Source organism: Coturnix japonica, chromosome 8, assembly GCF_001577835.2.
Source record: "Coturnix japonica isolate 7356 chromosome 8, Coturnix japonica 2.1, whole genome shotgun sequence".
NCBI classification, from domain to species: domain Eukaryota; kingdom Metazoa; phylum Chordata; class Aves; order Galliformes; family Phasianidae; genus Coturnix; species Coturnix japonica.
The window spans coordinates 835,608-852,776 of record NC_029523.1 but is presented as its reverse complement, the minus strand read 5'-3'; the positions used below and the strand labels follow the sequence as shown (position 1 = coordinate 852,776).

General features: G+C 37.6%; 1 protein-coding gene across 12 annotated transcripts in view; it reads right to left on the bottom strand.

Annotated features, from left to right (window-relative positions):
- Positions 1-17,169, bottom strand: part of NTNG1 (netrin G1) — a 149,239-nt gene that overhangs the window by 52,329 nt on the left and 79,741 nt on the right. For all 12 annotated transcript variants that reach the window (XM_032446167.1, XM_032446166.1, XM_032446168.1 and 9 more), the window contains exon 4: positions 3,325-3,497. In XM_032446167.1, coding sequence (XP_032302058.1) covers positions 3,325-3,497 — 173 coding nt within the window. The remainder of the gene's footprint in view (positions 1-3,324; positions 3,498-17,169) is intronic.

Genomic DNA, 17,169 nt, shown 5'->3' with positions numbered 1-17,169 from the left:
GAGAGTCTCAGATTAATTACATACAACCAATCAATATATATATTGTAAAAATAAACTTTGATAAAAACATAAAAAAACCTACCCAAATGGCAAAATAAAGAAGTCTTTATAAAGATGCCCTTCACAAGCGTACGTAAGGTTGATAGAGAAAGATAGGAAAAAATGCATAAAAATCTGTCAAGCTAAATATAACCAACAGTGCTTGGAGAATCAACTTGCTACAGACTTTAATACATATATTTTTTTAAATAAACACATCACAAGCAGAAGGCTTCACAGAGAGATGATTGGGTAGATAGACGATGCTAAATACAAAATACTAAATGAATTGTTTGCATTGATGTTCACAACAAAGGTTAGAGAGATTCTCACAAACTGAGGAATTTGTAAAAGTCTGCCATCACCAGAAGTTGTTTTAGAAGATGAAAGTAATATCAAGCAATATGAATTGCCATATGGTTGTATTCGCTGGAAAAGTGTTTTAAAGGAACTCAAATATGACATTTCTGAACGAATAACTGTAACATATAACCTGTCACTTATGTCAGCCTTGATGCCAGAAGAAATGTTGTCAGTGCGATACCAGTTCTTCTTAAAAAGGACTTAAGGGCTGATCCATGTAATAACAAAATACAAAGCAGACACTTTTTTTTATGCCACTGTAAGAGATCCAAGTTATGCTCATGTCTAGAATATGATATGTAGTTTTAGCCATACTGATTCAAAATAATGTCACCACAGAGCCAGAAGAGAGCAGGAATGGCACAGGTAAGCAGAGGTGGCATTGATTTTATGTATGACAAGATTAAATAGCTTAGGATTCCTTATTTGGGAAACAGATTGGAGAAGTGGACATACCAATTCCATAAAATAATAAATAGAATAACAAATAAATATGGTTGCATTATTCCATTTCTTTCTGAGGGGATAAAGGCTTAAACAAATAACAATACTAAAAGCAAACAAAAGGAAATAATTTTCATGCATTGGGTCTTTAAAATGTGTTGCTGTAACAAGCCACTGAGATGGAATTTATGACAGCTGTCTCTCTCTCTTCTGCATCTAGACCCAGTGCAGGAGGCTCCAGCACAGAAAGCATCTTTACTGCTCAGGAGTGGAAAGGCCAACACAAAATCCTTCTACATTCACCTGCTTCTTTCAGTTTTCTATCAATGATTTTGGTGAGCACTGCTGAAGTCAAGATTTGAGGTTTGGTGAAACATTGGTCAGTCCAAATAAGGTTACGTTTTCACAATGCTTTAGCAGTAACAACAATAGTAATAATAATAATAATATTAAACAGAAAATTCTTCCTTTTATTTGCAACAGTTTTTGATTTTGATGAAATAGTGTATCTGATGGAACTCAGTGTTTAAAGTTGTCTCATCAAGCATCAGCAACCTTTCACTGTGTGCTAGTTCCATTGTTTCTTCTGGTATATGGTCAACTCATTTAAAATGATGCCACTGACATAACAAACTATAGAAAGATCCCCATTTTTACTTTTAGATATATTTTGTGCCCAGTTCAGATGATTACTGGGGGTAGCAACTGAATGATACATGTATGTGTGTGTATATAGATACATGTGTATGTTTTTATATATATGAAATGTATATGTGCCTATACATGTGTATGCAGACACATACATATATAAATAAAATCAAGCTGGTAAATCTCACCATTTTTGTCCAAACAAAACTTTAAAGTACTAATTCTGAGAGCAGCGCTCCCTTTTTATAATTTGGAAAAAGTGAATTCTTTTACAGAATGTTTTTTGCTTGCTTTTTGAAGGTTTCTTTTTCTGCTTAGTAGGAATTTTATCATAATTTCATACCCCCACACTTCACGGTTTGTTACTTGGGCTATTACTCTCACATTTAACTTGATAAGGTCCTGCTTCCTGTGATACTCATTTTTGAGTCTTGATTCCTCACAGCTGCTGCTTTGAAGTTTTAGATAACATTCTGAGCACTGCACATTTCTCCTGATTTTAAACTTCCATTCAATGCATTACATAGCTTTGTTTCTCTTACATAACTTTTCAGTAAATCGTTATATTCTAATATTCTAGAAATAATGTTTTGCTTTTAATCAGAGTAAAACTCCGTATATCTTTCTTCAAAGAAGCTAGTAAGTTCTGTCAAAAGGTTTGGTGATTTATTCTCATCTTCTTTAATCCTTTCTTCAAAGGAATGTAAGTCTGTTACTCAGGAGGAATTTGAATCATTGTGTATTTCACACATGCAAGAAAAAAAGAACTGATGCTTTGCAACCTCTCTTTCAGTACTGTGCTTTGTTTGACCTTATCCTGTCCAGGACTAGGAAATGTAGCTGCAAGTAACTTCCTCTGGATGATATTCAAGCATTTTGGAATGGTATATATGAAGTGGTGAGTACGCACGTTGCTGAAATGTATTAGTTTTAAATGGGAAGAGATAAAAATGCAGTTTTTGCTCACACGTTCCCTCTTAGAGATCAGCAAGATTGAATGTGAATCTGGATTACAGGTCGACATCAGGTACAAAGTTCCTTTATCAGCCTTTGGATGTAGTTAAGAGAAAGGCTTTTAAAAATTTTCTTAAATTGATGAAAAATCAGTAATGATCTCATCTGATAAACTGTGTTGCAGTTGCTTTGAGTCTAGAGGCAATAAAAGTGTATGAGAGGAAAGCTGAGGGAGCCACAGCTGGAGCACTGCTACAGACATTCCCACTGGCTTCCCTCTTTTACATGTGCTTTTTCATGTAAAGGGTACGATTGTTTTTTGGTTCCTTAGGCCTTTCTGTGCAGTATAAAAGAATATGTCCACGGATACAAGTGTAACAACTGTTAATGTGGGTTGACGGTGATAGGACAAAGAGGAATGGTTTTAAACTAACGGGGAGGTTAAGGTTAGATATTAGGAGGACATTTTTCACACAGAGGGTGGTGACGCACTGGAACGGGTTGCCTAAGGAGGTTGTGGACACTGCATCCCTGGAGACATTCAAGGCCAGGCTGGATGCGGCTCTGGGCAGCCTGGTCTGGTGGCTGGCAACCCTGCCCATGGCAGGGGGGTTGAAACTGGATGATCTTTGAGTATTTTTCAGCCGAGGCCATTCTATGATTCTAGGCAGTTCTCATGCAAAATATTTACAAGCATGTAGAATCACAGATGATGAGATGATGCATACTTACTATGAATGTGCTTTTAGCCATGTTAAATTACGTGCGTTAAGTCATAAAAATGAACAAACTTTTCCCAGTGGTAATCTTCCTTCATAGTTGCGATATGAGCAGAATTCTAATAATGGAATATCCTTATTTTGCAGAATTACTTACAGATATTAGCAGTGCCCTTAGGTATAGGCAGATAAGAACCAGGGCTCCATGGTCGGCCCTGATAATTCTTCTTGCATTTTCCGCAGTCTGGGCCAGTTGTGTTGTGCTCACATTCACAAAGTAGTCTTTTGTTTTCTTCTTTACAGCCAGTAGCATGAAGGTTGCACTTACACCTATATTTAAAAGGCAAAAATAAAAGAAGTAGGATATTACTTAAAGCTGTATTTAAGTTTGGCAAAATTTTTTTTCTAAAGCATATCCTATGGCAATCACTGTGTGTGACTGTGTTTTAGCAAGTATTGCAAGATAGTGCTCAAAGAACATGTTATATTATCATCAGCTCACACAGATCTAACAAGATAAACAGCTTGTTTCACCAAGGTTCCAAGATGCTGAATCTTTTCTCATTTCCACTGACTTAACTCCACTGAGATCAACTAAATTATTTGTAATTTTCATACAGCTAGGTCTACAATCTTGCAAAAATTCGAGGGTTGCTTGGTACATACAGGGACAGAATAAGTTATTTGTGTCCTTAGGGAGTCTGTCCCAAATTGAGATCTGAATAGGCCAAGGACATCTGAGAAAGCAGATTTCAATCACATATCCTCTACAACAGCCCACTTTGGGAGAAAGGAACCTTGAGAAATGTAAGCTCAGGTCAGTGATGTTTTGCCATTCTTGTCCAGCAAGTGCTGTCTTGCTCAATAAGCAATTTTTTCCCCCCATGCTTTAATTTGATATAATTATAGTAGCCGAAGGTCACAGGAAATATTGTTTACCGAGTTTAATTTAGGAAATGGTACCAAAACAAACTTTGAGAAAAAAATCATTACATAAATCAGATTCAGCATCTGTTACCTGAACAATTGTATTTCCCTTAATTCCTCTCTCTGCCTGAAAGTAGGATTCTTACAGAATGGGAAAACTAATTTCATAAACAGTAAAGTATTTTTACTTTTTTTCCATCTCTTTCTAATAAATGTCGGAAATGGCTAAAATCTGTTTTTGTTTGGAGCTGGAGAGAAAACCAGTATTTAATGACTCTAGTTGTTTGTTTTCATAATGATTGTATGTCTAGAGATTTAAAGGGTTCTCCTGTGGGTATTTGTCACCTGTTCCATACACTGACCAATAATTAGAGCAAAACAACACATGGAATGACCAACTGCAAATTAACAGCTGTCAAGCTGACTTCCATTTGGAAGGAATATGACCTGAAGCAACTGGCCACATACATATATATCCCCAGGGTAAAACAAACTTCCAGTTGTCATAAGTGGCTGCTGGAGAGAATCCACAAGAATTTGTAATGCAGTAGATGGTGTAGCATCCTTTTCAATGCTATAAATGAGGCAGATGAAACTGTTGCTATTTAAGCAACACTTATTCTGAAGAAAAACAGGACTGGTACTGCTTAAATTGAAATTACCAAAATATATCAAACATGCCAGACAAAAGAAGGCGCACTTCATTTTTATATCATTTCTGTAATATTGATGCTTAAGGACTACACCAATCTTAAGGTAAATTTTCGAAGACTAGATGCTGCAGAGTGAAAGATAACTGTCTAAATGTCAGTGGATGAGATATGGCCAGTCATGCAGAGCTCCAGGTTTTGGTAAATAGAACTGCTATTAAGGAAAGTGATGAGTTGTTTTACTGCCCACTGGACTATGAAAACAGGAAATATACAATGATAGCATGCACAAGAAGGGGTCAGGGAAGAAAGAAGAAGAGACTGTAGCACTGAAGACAGGAACTGACTGGCTTTCCTGCAGGAGTTTATTGTAGGGATCATCAGTGTTAGAAACAGCAAAGTTATCTAGGCAGAAGAAAAAGCCAGTTGATGCTAAGAAAAGCACTAATTCCTATGGCTCTGAAAACTGCTGCGTACTGGTGAGGAGAAAATAAGTGTAGATGCATCTGCTAATTGGTGCCAACATACATAGATCTTCTACCAGCACCTGAAAACAAACAGTGCTTGTGTCATAAAATCTTGCAAAAAAAAAAAAAAGTCTGTATATATCAGATGCTGTACTTCTACTTTGTTCCCAAGGAGCTGAACTGACTGACCCTTCTTCAATTTTGCTTGCATAATTGTTGATTCTACCCAGTCCTGTCCCACCTCTCTTTATGCATGTTTTGTTTGTGTATAAATATGGATGTATGTATTCATATGGAAACAGTTCCTGCAAATTCTCATGCCCGTTGACTTCCTTTCATGTTCCACATTCCCTAACCTCTTTGTAGGCTGCCTTCTCCCTGCTGCCTTCATATTCCTTATTCCTCAGACAAGAGAGCATAGACATTTCTTGGAGAAGTGTTTCTTAATGCAGGGCCATGACACCATGACATGGCAGCTGTTCTGTGGTCTACATGGCAGAACCTGAACAGTACAGCAACAGGAAGGGTTTCTGCAGGAGGCATTGCCTTTGATGATCAAAAGCCATTTGCTCAAGGAAACAGGTAGGAACTCAGCTTTAAAGACCAGCTTAAGTGAGAATGAAAAAAATAATAATAATCAGCTCTCATTACAGGCATTCAGAACACGTATAAAGAAGCCATCTTAGTCACTTAGCTTGATGAAGTTGCTAAATGTCTCTTCCTGTCAAATTTGTTGAACAATTCATTCAGTCAATTCTTCTCTCCAAATTAATTTATTTGTATATGTTTTTTTTTAAATGTGAAAGCTTTCCTAGCTGAATCACCCAGGAAGCTGAATTCTGCCTTCAAAGAAAATTCCAAGGAATACAATTATAAGAGAAAGGAAAGCAAACTGTCTCCTCCCCTCTCCCACCAAAACCAAACAAATGACCAAAAAAAAAAAAAAAACCAAAAAAAAAAAAACCAAACACAAAACCATCACCACCACAAAGAACCAACAGTTAAGATGGAGGTATTACTTTAAGGGAGTATGATTTAAAGTGGATGAAACAAAACAAAGTGAGTTTATCATTGGAAAAAGAAAGAATGACTATCAAATTGTTGTGAGCAGAGAGCAGATAGTCAAAATCTAGTATCAAGAGACAAGCACAAGAAGTGCTGAAAGTGTTACAGAATCCTAAAATAAAATAATCCTCAGAATAATTCAAACTTAGCTGTGTACAATTTCAAAGAGAGTAAGGAGCAAGATGTGGTCACTGTGGTTTTGTGAAGGACTACTTAAAGACGAAGTGTAAAAATACATTACCCGTAGCACTTCAGAATACTGACAGCATAAAAGTTAGGTTTGGTTTGTGATCATTAGTGTTATACAAGTGCAAAAACCCCTGTAAGTAAAGAAATATGAAGAAATTGAACCAAAGATATCATATCACTGACTACACGTAACAAGTAAAGGAGCATAAGCTCAAAAAATGCCATTCAGGGGACTGACCCACACTGGCTCTGGTTCTCAACTCACTTGCATTAATTTTTGCTGATGTCACTTCACAGACCTTAGAGATTAATCATGACTTCTACAGCATGTTCACAGCTGAATCCTGAATGAGAGTCATGTGCAGGCAGCGCTAAAACTGAATAAGACCAATAGCAACTGTGAAAAGCAAACAGGGCGTACTTTTGGAAGGTACCATGGGGATAACATACTAATATCAAATTCTGTGCTGTATATGGAGAGATGTTTTTACTGATCTTTTTACTTATTTATTTTCAGGAAGGCTGTGCTAGGAAATGGCCAATCTGTCCCAGGGACCTCATCAGAGGTGTGTAAGGACAATTCACAGGGAGTGCAGTGCAGAAGGAGAAGAATGCCTTTTGTGCCTGAGGGACAGACTTCCAGGGTGGATGAAAACGGTAAATATACATAGAGCGAGGGGAGATGACTAGAATATAATAAAAAACTGCCTTTGTTTGGGAATAAGCAGTAAGGGAAATAGAAATTGTTAAGGTCGTTGAGGAAAGATCATTTGTGTAAAAGTAACACCCAGATAGAATATGAGGAAAAACACCCTTTATGATGAGATACACTGGGTTATAAGTTCAAAACAAAACAGAGCCTGGAGTTCAGCTGTTTCAGGTAACTGAATCAGAAGAGTAACACTGATGTGGCAGGCAAACAGGGCTCCAACAGATCACAGGAAGGGATGAAGAAATCAGCTGGCCATGGAGGACATATTACCCGAGTTCAGAGGCCTTCATCTGTCTCCTTTTTTTTTTTCCTAAAGAATCTTACCTTTCTTGTTTTTTGTTTTTGTTTGTTTGTTTGTTTGTTTTTTCTTCAGAGGCAAGGAAATATTTTATTACCTTATATGGCAAAGTAACAACTATGATGATAAATTACTACTGAAAGTTCTAGGTATTACTTGCTATTTCTTTAAACCCTTCCTTTGAAAGGCAGTTCTTACTTGCTACTGCTTTGAATTAAAGTAGTAACAAAAGGCTTAATTAGTTTTGAATACAAAGCATACTAAACCCAAAATTTCATGTAACCCTTGCAGATGTTTCTGTTGGAAGACCTTGTTCAAGTTGCCTACATGCGCAAGAACAGATAAGTTATGAAAAACTAAAACTCCATCCATACTATGTGAACTGAGCAAGTACCAGATAACAGCATTTTATGCCTACATGGTTTCTTGAAATCCAGAAAAAACGTCAAGTGCTTCAAAAGGTAAGATGTACACATGCCCAGAAATGAAATGACTGGGTATTAGTGGGTGGGTAGCAGATGCTTGGCAAATCAAGCAGGTTTGAATGTGTATTGGAATACGGGTTAAGGTATGGCAAGTGTAAGAGGATGCATGTAGCAGCCTTTGCACTGAACAGGCAAACAGTCTAGGGGCAAAGCAGCACAAAAGGGCCAAGTGTTATTCTCAGAAATCATGCTAATTACAAGTGATATTGCTTATTGGTGAGCTTGTGAATTTCAACATTGAGTCTGCACTACATTTGTCTCCATTTGGAAATCTCTCTCCCAGTGTTTTTGTGGTCAGGGGTTTCCTGTTTTTCAGTTCAACCTGCAGGGACATTTCCTGCTCAGCAGCCTGGTTACAGCACACAGAACATATTTCCTTACAATGTGCAAATCCAGTTCTGAATTGTTGGAGATTGATATTGCTGTCCAATGCTATAAACCCTAATTGTGTAGGAGAACAAATTTGTTGTTCTGACCACTCATCTTTGACAGACTCATTATTTTGTCATAGAGCAATTTAGGTGATATTTTTGGCAGTTATATAAGGTGTAGGAAGCATTCTGGCTTGTTCAAGGAACAGTTCTGTTTTAGTGGGAGAAGGAGCCCTGGGCGCGCTGCATTCCTCACAGATTCTATTTACATATAGACAAGTGACATTAAAATGCTGTAAATATCACTAAAGTAATTGGTAATACCGTGCTGATTCACTTGCATGTGAGTGCCAACCAACAGACTGGGGTCACTTGAGGGTATTGTTGAAGGGATCATTCATGAGAAAGACAAGATATGCTCTTTGATACATTTTTTACAGCTAGCCATATGTTCCTCACTTAGATACATTTTTGGATCATTCTAGGTCATAGCCAAAGTTTATAAAATCATCTTAAAATCAACTTGCAAGCCTCCTGCATGGACCCTCCATTTCCACGTGCTGTAGCTCTGCACCCACAGGAGAGCTTGCCCAAGATTTGCTTGTCATAGTGCTGCCCACGCAGGGTGGTGCATGCACAACGTGAAGTGCTGTCCCTACACAGTTTCACTGCTGGGAGATATTGCGCGCAGTGGGAAATTTGGAGACACTGTTAGCAATTCCCCTTAATCATCTCCCCAGTGCTAGCAACTGCTCCCAGCACCTTGTCACAGCTGTCCGAAAGGACCTGGCTGAGGTGGATGTGACACCAGAGCTGTTAACATTGCTGTCTATGCCATCCCTCTCAAGGTTATTAACGACCTTGAGGTAGCTTCACCAGGAGATCCAATTTCCTAATATATAGACAAAGATGGAAATTCCCTGTTCTAAATACATTTTAAGCGATACTTCAGCCATGAAATAGAAGGTGACCATGAAAGTAGAAAGATAGTTAAAACTGAAACCTTTAAAATGTGTCATGAAATACTTGAGATAAAAACAATGTTGAATCTTAACTATTTATTTATTTTAACGATTTATATTTAGACTGTTTTTACTTTATATTTTCCTTGTCATTTGATGAGACATACTTGTCATAACATGCAAAACCGTACAGATAAGTGCCAAAATTCTTGTACTGTTGAATGTACAATGTAAGCAGCGGGAAAAAAACGTAAGTCCCTTTAAATGTCTTGTAATAAGTGGAACATGTTTTCCTAGAGGCTCAGTCTCAGAAATTTAATGTGTCTATTGAGTGTTTTTATTAATTACATCATAGAATTCTTCCATGTCATGTCAAAGAAAAAAAATAAAGCTTGCCAGTCTGCATCCTAACTTCCAAAGCTTAACAGAAGTCTTCACAGCTTTACTATTGAAGCAGATTTTGTGGTGATGAAAACAAGGATAAAGGGGACTATTGTGAAGAAATACAATGATTGCTGGCCAATTTATTTCAGTGAGGATGGAGGAATAGACAGAGGGAACACACATAAAAGAGGTAACAGATAATTACTGCAATCTAGGCTACCAGTTCTCCCCGCAGGGACCAGCCCTCTGTGGAAGTTCTGAGCTAAAAGGGTTGAAACGAGTAAGGACAGTTGGCAATCAGAAAATGGCCTGGGTGGTTGGCTGCAAATATGTCTGCTGAACAAATGTTCCAGCTCATGCGAAGCAGAAAAGTCAATTCTGGTTTTTATTCTGTTTGGTTTTTTTTTTTTTGGGGTTTTTTGGTTTTTTTTTTTTTTTTTGAGCTATATGAATACGTCAAGTCCACACTGCTGAACAGAATAGAAGCCCCAAAAAAGAACTACTTTTTTTTTTCTTTTTTTTTCTTTTTTCTTTTTTCTTTTTTTTTCTGGAAGTTATGAATAAAATCCTTATAGTCTGCTGCTAAAATGTAGATGCTTTAGTGAGAGCAATGAAATGTGGATCCTTTCTTTCATTTGTTTATTTTTGGAGAAGCTTTTGGTCAAAAGATTTTTTCCATGTCTCTTTCCCTGGATTTTTCTAATACTTTATAATCTTCTGCTGCAAATAAGATTCCTTTGTGGAATGGGGCAACAGCAATATTAATGAATAAAAAAAATCAGTGATAACAAAAATAACTTTGTATAGGTATATATACTATTCTTTCATTTGCAAAGCAAGGACTAATGTTGGATCAGGTTTTTAAGCTTCTTAAATCTGTAAGTAGCTTTGTGGCTGGAAAAGAAGTTTAACCTGTGCTCAGTAATCCTACAGCACCTTAGTACTTTAGAATCCAGAGATATATAGAAGCCTCTTCAACTTTATTCTTTGCTATTTTCATTGCTAAATTTGGGAGGAAATTGAATTAGATTCCCACAGGCAGTATGGAAAATTGGGGAAAATAGCTTCTTATTCTTCCTCAGATGAGTTTAATATATCTAGTGGGGAACAGCAAAACCCAGACTCAGAAAGCATGTTTGCCTTGCTTTCTCAGTGGCCTACTTCCAAGCACTTGGAGAGCCTGAAATTAAAAAAGAAAACAAAGTCCAAAAGAGCAGCATAATTCCCCTTCCCATAGGAGAAAGGACTTTCTAAGGCTCAGACAAAACATAAAACGTGCAGGGCCTGCAGTTGCTCACTGTTTACACTGAGCCAGCCCAACAGTAAGAGCACACAAATGCTGCACTTAACTATTAATGTATTTATTGTGTTCACACACTAGCAAATGTTTCTGTAAGTTCTGATTATTTAAATGGGTACTACCACCAAGCTGAATGCCAATCAGTAGGAACCAGAACTACACACTCACCCCACCTCAGCCTGTAACAGAGGATGCTGTATGGGAGCTGCACCCTGCCTGCCTGAGGAAGCTGCAGTAGGACTGCTGCTGGCTCTGCTCTGCAGCCCCAGGCTCTGGCTCCTGCCTTCCTGAAGGGGCACAGCCTGTGCCCTGCTGCAGCAGCAGCCCAGGGCTCTCCTTTTTTGTGTGTGCGTTCTCTAGCTGCTTATAATAATCTTAGAATCAAAGACAGCATATTTTTTGCTATCGTTACAAATATATTTGTGAAAGAACTAGTTCTCTAACCTCGAAATCCTAGGATTTTTACTGCTAGAAAAAGAGGCCTGCTGCCAAAACATGAGTCAACTGATTGGCTTTGGTACAATCTTCTTCCTAACTCAGATTACATACAACACAGGGACTTTGTTTAGGGCCATGGTAAGTACACAAGATGGAAGCTACAGAAATGTTAGTTGCACTTACTGAAAAAATATTTTCATTTCTTTCATAGACCATTCACTCAGTCAGGATGATTGGTTAAGGGAGCATACTGGCTTTCAAAAAATATTTGAGATTTATGGTTGACAGAGTCATATAATTTTCCACATAACATTCTCTGGTCATCGGTTTTTGGAGTGCACTATCATTATAAAGCAAAGTGATCTTGCAAAAAAACAAAACTGCAATGAAACAAAATCAGAATTGGTATTTCTTTGGGACTATGAATAGCAGATTATACTATTGAGTGCATTTTTAATTTATAGATTTGAAAAGGTGATTCTTATGCAGAGACCTGAAGTGCACACAATAAAAGCCCCTAATGTCATGCTGAATAGTACCTTTAAAGCATCAAAAATGTGATTTTCTGATGGCGTAAAGAGTTCATATTATGCTTTAATACACCAGTATGTTGAACCGATTTTACATAGCAGTGAGGCTTGCAATGAAAATCCTGCCTTTGTCATTTGCTTTTTCCATAGAGTATTTTTATTTTATAAATAAGATAGTTCTTTGGCAATATACTGCCATTTTCTTTTATTTCTCTGCTGTCAGAGGTTTATGTCTGGCATTACATTCAGCATACAAAGTGTTGGCCTCAGAGTCCTTTTTTCTTCTTTCATGAAACCACAATCCAATAGATTTTGCTTTATGTGATGTTATCATGGGAAAATGGAAAGAAAAAAAAAAAAAGTGCTGTTTCAGCAGCTGACCAGTTCAATTATTAAGTTAAAACATAAACAGCAAATTACAAAGATTCAAAGGCTGAAGCCTTCTGTTTCTATGATGGTAAAACTCTCACTGAAAAGATTTTCTTAAAGATTTCACTGTTAATTTTCATCCATGTCAGAAAAATCTTTTCCTGATTAAAAAAGAAAAAAAAAGTAATCAAAACAAATACAGACCTCTCCCTGTTCATCGCTCCTCATAGAGAGAAGCTGTAGATTAGAGAAGGAATTCTTATCATATTTAACCTCATTTCACCAAATAAATTGTAAATGTTTCTGAAATGCATTAGTTTGCTAGATGGCATCCATCAAAATGAAAAGAGGCAGTTGAAAACTAACTAAAAATATTTACAGGCTAAATCAGCAATGCTCAGAATTCAAACAGAAAGTTGAATATAATCTATTAAATGTCTTAAAAACACCTAAGCAGTTAAGCACATGAAGCTTCTGATTCTAGATGAAAAACCTGAAGATGAATAGATCAAAAATGTTCCATTACTTCTGACTTGTAAGTCCATGGTGTAAAGATAATTCTACAATGCTTGTACCCAAAAGAAAAGAACAGTTAATTCCAAGTTATTTCAGTCTACCGTGCTAGAATTACCAATATTTAACATTAGATACACCTAGCTAGCTGAATGGCTGAACATTTTTTCTAATTCATGTTTCATATTCTCTTGAAAACCACTGCATAAATAAAAATTGACATTTCAGAAAGCAGTTCAATTCAGAAAAGGAAGGGGGATACTATTTAATGTATCCCAACCAAATACCTTACTAAAGCTGAGTACCCATAAATGTGTTTGAGGATGTTGATGTGAACACAGTAGGAACATTTGCCATCAGCAGGATAACAGCAGTGATATCCCTATGTCTGCGTCTGTATAAAGCCACTCATTAAACTACCTCAAGTGTTAAAGCTGAAACAAATCTGCCTGGAAAAGAGAGCTGTCTTTTGCTGCTACAGAGAACTGATTTCCTTCACCTTTCCAAATTCTCAGTTTTTTCCCCTTTTCTTCACAGCTATTAGTTTTCAAGGAAATATTTCAATAGAGCAGCTAGAAGATCTGCAAGAGTTTGCCAGCAGTGTGTTCTACAAATAATTTTACCCATGAACACAGATTCTAAGCCGATGTAAGTCCATCTGGCTCCATAACAATCAATGAAATTATGTTCATGTTGTCTGAAATGTGGCCTAATTTGTTTCCACATTTCATTCATATTATTCTACACTCACTATAGTTTTAGAATTGAGTTCACAATAATCACAACTGAGTGTGGAATAAAAAGTGGGAGTCAATGGAATATGAGAAGTCCAGGTATGATCTCCCTTTAGGGCCACAACTGTTGAAAAGGTAAGATGATAGTATTTTATGGATTTTTTTCTTTGCATCTATTTTGCTGTAATGTTTAATCAGAGAAAGATTTTATTACCTACCTCAGGAAACTAAAGCTGAGGCTAGTCATGTCTTTCTGGGAGAGGAAGCAAAATCTCTCTAAGGTGAACATTAATAATGACAGTTTCTTCTAGTGCTGCCAGCTCAGAACCATTGCTCAGTTGGCAGCACCAATAATGCTAGTGATTGGACTAGAGGGGTTGGTTTCAAGCTGTGGCAGGGGAGATTCAGGCTGGACGTTAGGAAATATTACTTCTCAGAAGCGATGGTCAGGCACTGGAATGGACTGCCCAGGGAGGTGGTGGAGTCACCGACCCTGGGGGTGTTCAAGGAGTGATTGGATGTTGTGTTTGTGGGACATGGTTTAGTGGGAGCTATTGGTAATAGGTGAACGGTTGGACTGGACGATCTTTTAGGTCTTTACCACCCTTGGTGATTCTGTTTCAATGATTCTATGATTGTTTTGGTAGTACCTTGCTTGCCAGTACTGTGTCACTGTCAGTCCAATGGTGCAAAAATGTTAAGCACTACAACCACCCAGCAGAACTTGAGCACTAGGCTGTAAGAATTCTTGCTGCTCTGTTATTCTGTATTGTGTTATGTATAACAAACAGGTCTGTACCATAACCTGCTAGACAGTCACAAATATGATGGAAAAGCCTCAGATGAAAGGCATGGCAATGTAGCACTACAGAGTTTTGTAGCGTAACAAATTCAGCAAAAGTTAAGAGTCTTTAGGAGTTACAGTTTCACAGTTTCTCTTATTTTCCCTTTTATTTTGATACAGATCTGCACATTACGTTTGAAGGTACTAAATTGCATTGCATATCACTGATTTATACTTCATATATAGACCTTTTTTTTTTGTTTTTTTTTTTTGGTTTTTTTTTTTTTTCCATTTTAATTTAATTAATACTGGTCTTCCATTTGCTTAGCAGCAATCCCAAGAAAGCTGCTTTAGGTTGCTAGCAATTGCACCAGGCTTCCTGTCTTTATTTGGAAGTAGGATTTCACAGGATCAGCTGCCAGCTGGTACCCTGAAGGGTTGTTTTTTTTTCCCATTGCATTTCTGAAAAGGAACAACTTGTTGTGTGGGAGGTCTAAAACTGTGGACATTAAATTACTGTCCAGGAGGGCATGCTTACAATATCATTCAAAAATGTTTCCTAACTCTCTGCAGTGGGGGAAAAACCCTTTCCTCTCTTGAGCAGAATTATGCTAAGTGAGCTGTTACAAATTTCTGGCAACAATTAATGCTGGACAGACATGTGAGTGGCAGAAATACCTTTACTTTCTGAAGCGTAAGAAAAGACTCATGATGCAGCACCTATTGTGTCACAGTAGGAAATAAAGTGTTTTCACAAGCCATTGTCAGAAAGCAGCAGCATTTCTGCTACATGAGAAACAAGCAAGGTTAATTTCATACTGATTGCTGTAACTTTTTGAGGACTATAATAGAGAAAAGCAGCATAAAAATATCTGTGGTGTGCACAGAATTCCACACCAGGGAAAACAGTTCTGTGAAGCAGGACATCTGTTGCTCTTTTTAAAAGATTTTAAAGCATTTCTGTTTAAGAGACCTCCTATGAACTCATTTAAAGGTTTGAATGTGCCCTCAGTAGTTAGTGCTGCAGAATTCTATATATGGAAAAGAGATGGATGGGCTGCAATGGGTTGCCTCTGAGGGAGACAAACATGCCTGTGGTGCTGTAAGCAGCGTGCCTGGGAGGGGCAATGGGTATGGGCCCCAGGGGAGTGATCCTCATGAGTGGAGCACAGCATCATGCTGATGCCAAATGCCACCATCCCAGCTGGGTATACCCTGCATGGAGCAAAGGCTAGTGGCGCTCTGGCAGCCTTACATGCAAGGACACAGGAGGGGCAGGTGGTTTGTTTAGGGCCTGCCACACTCAAGTCCTATTGAGTGCCAGGTCTCTCTGGAAGAAGAGAGACCTCTGTGAGAGCAATGAATAGCTCTGACCTGTTCCTACCAAGGTTAGTAACAGGAAAGGCCATTCTGCAGCTCTTGATGCCAGGCTTTTGTGAGGAACATTCTCCCCCAGCCTTTTCCCTCGTAGGCCTCTGCTTAGCAGAAGTGGAATTCATTTTGTTCTGCTTTGAGAATCCTGACAATCCTGACATGACTCCTTCAGCATTTGACTTGGTAGTTATTTGTAAATGATAAATATGGAATCTAGTTTTGCATCATAAATACACAGCCTAGCTTAAAACTAACACTTGATTCTGTTGTTCCTCTTTTCAGGTTTATACCCGATTCCTCACTTGTACAGAAACCACTGCCTAAGAATCATTACTGGAACCACTCTGAAGAGCCCATTTGACGCAGGTGAAATTGGACCTACTACCCCAAGGTTTTGCTGTTCTGCTTGTTTTCCTTGATCTTACTGCTAAGTGTTGGTTGAGTTTAAGGACTCTGAACTGTATCCCTCCCTCTGCAGTGCTGCCATTACTGTATGTTGCCAGAAAGAGAAAAGCATCTGGCACACCCCATGCAAGAGCTGCATCACCCCAGCTTTGTTCTTGATGTAGTCAGATGGAAACCCACTTTGATGCTTCTCATAAAGGGTAAGGATAAGAAAAGACTTACTACACAGGTGGGTTAATTAATCTCTTTCTGAAAAATCATTTTGCTGATCTTTGGGGCGAATGATAAAGCATCGGTATTCTTTTCAAAAACCTCTTCTTTTTCTAAGCACCTATGTTCCTTTCTGGAGTATATTCTGAGCTATTCATGAGTAAACTAGCAAGACAACAAGCTGTAAAACTAACTGTTCAGAGCAAATGAATCTGACTAAGTATTTCAAAAGTGGCTTTGTTCTCATGTTTTCTTGAGTTACATCAGGGTTGGTTTTCAACACGCTTAGTACTCACAGCTCCATCTGCAATAACTGGGAAGTGGATTTTTCTTATTATCATCAAAGTAGACACTCCAAATCCACTTTAACATATTGAAAACTATTTCCATTCTCTCTCTCTCTTTTCTCTCTCTGTCTCTCTCTTTTTTTTTTTTTTTTTCTTTTTTTTCTTATTTTCATCTTGATTGGAAGTCATAATTTGAAAAAGAAAAGTGACAAAACTGAACGGAACATTTCTCCTTCTTTATCATGCTGGCTTGCATTTTTGAAGTTTTAAATTCCATACAATATAAACTCCTTGTCACAGTATAATTCCTTCTGGAATTATTATGGTAAGAATTATTTGCCAGTTGAGCTGTGAGAATAATTGATTTTTCAGCTCACTGGCTGAACTGAAAAAAATAAAAAATGGGGGAAAAAATCATTTGCATCAAATGAAAGGAAATGTGTGATTTTATTTTCAGGTTTAAAATGAAATTTTTGATAATTTTTTGAACAAACTATTTCCAAAGCTAAATTTTTTGCGTTTTTTGAGGATTAAAATAAGTTAGTAAA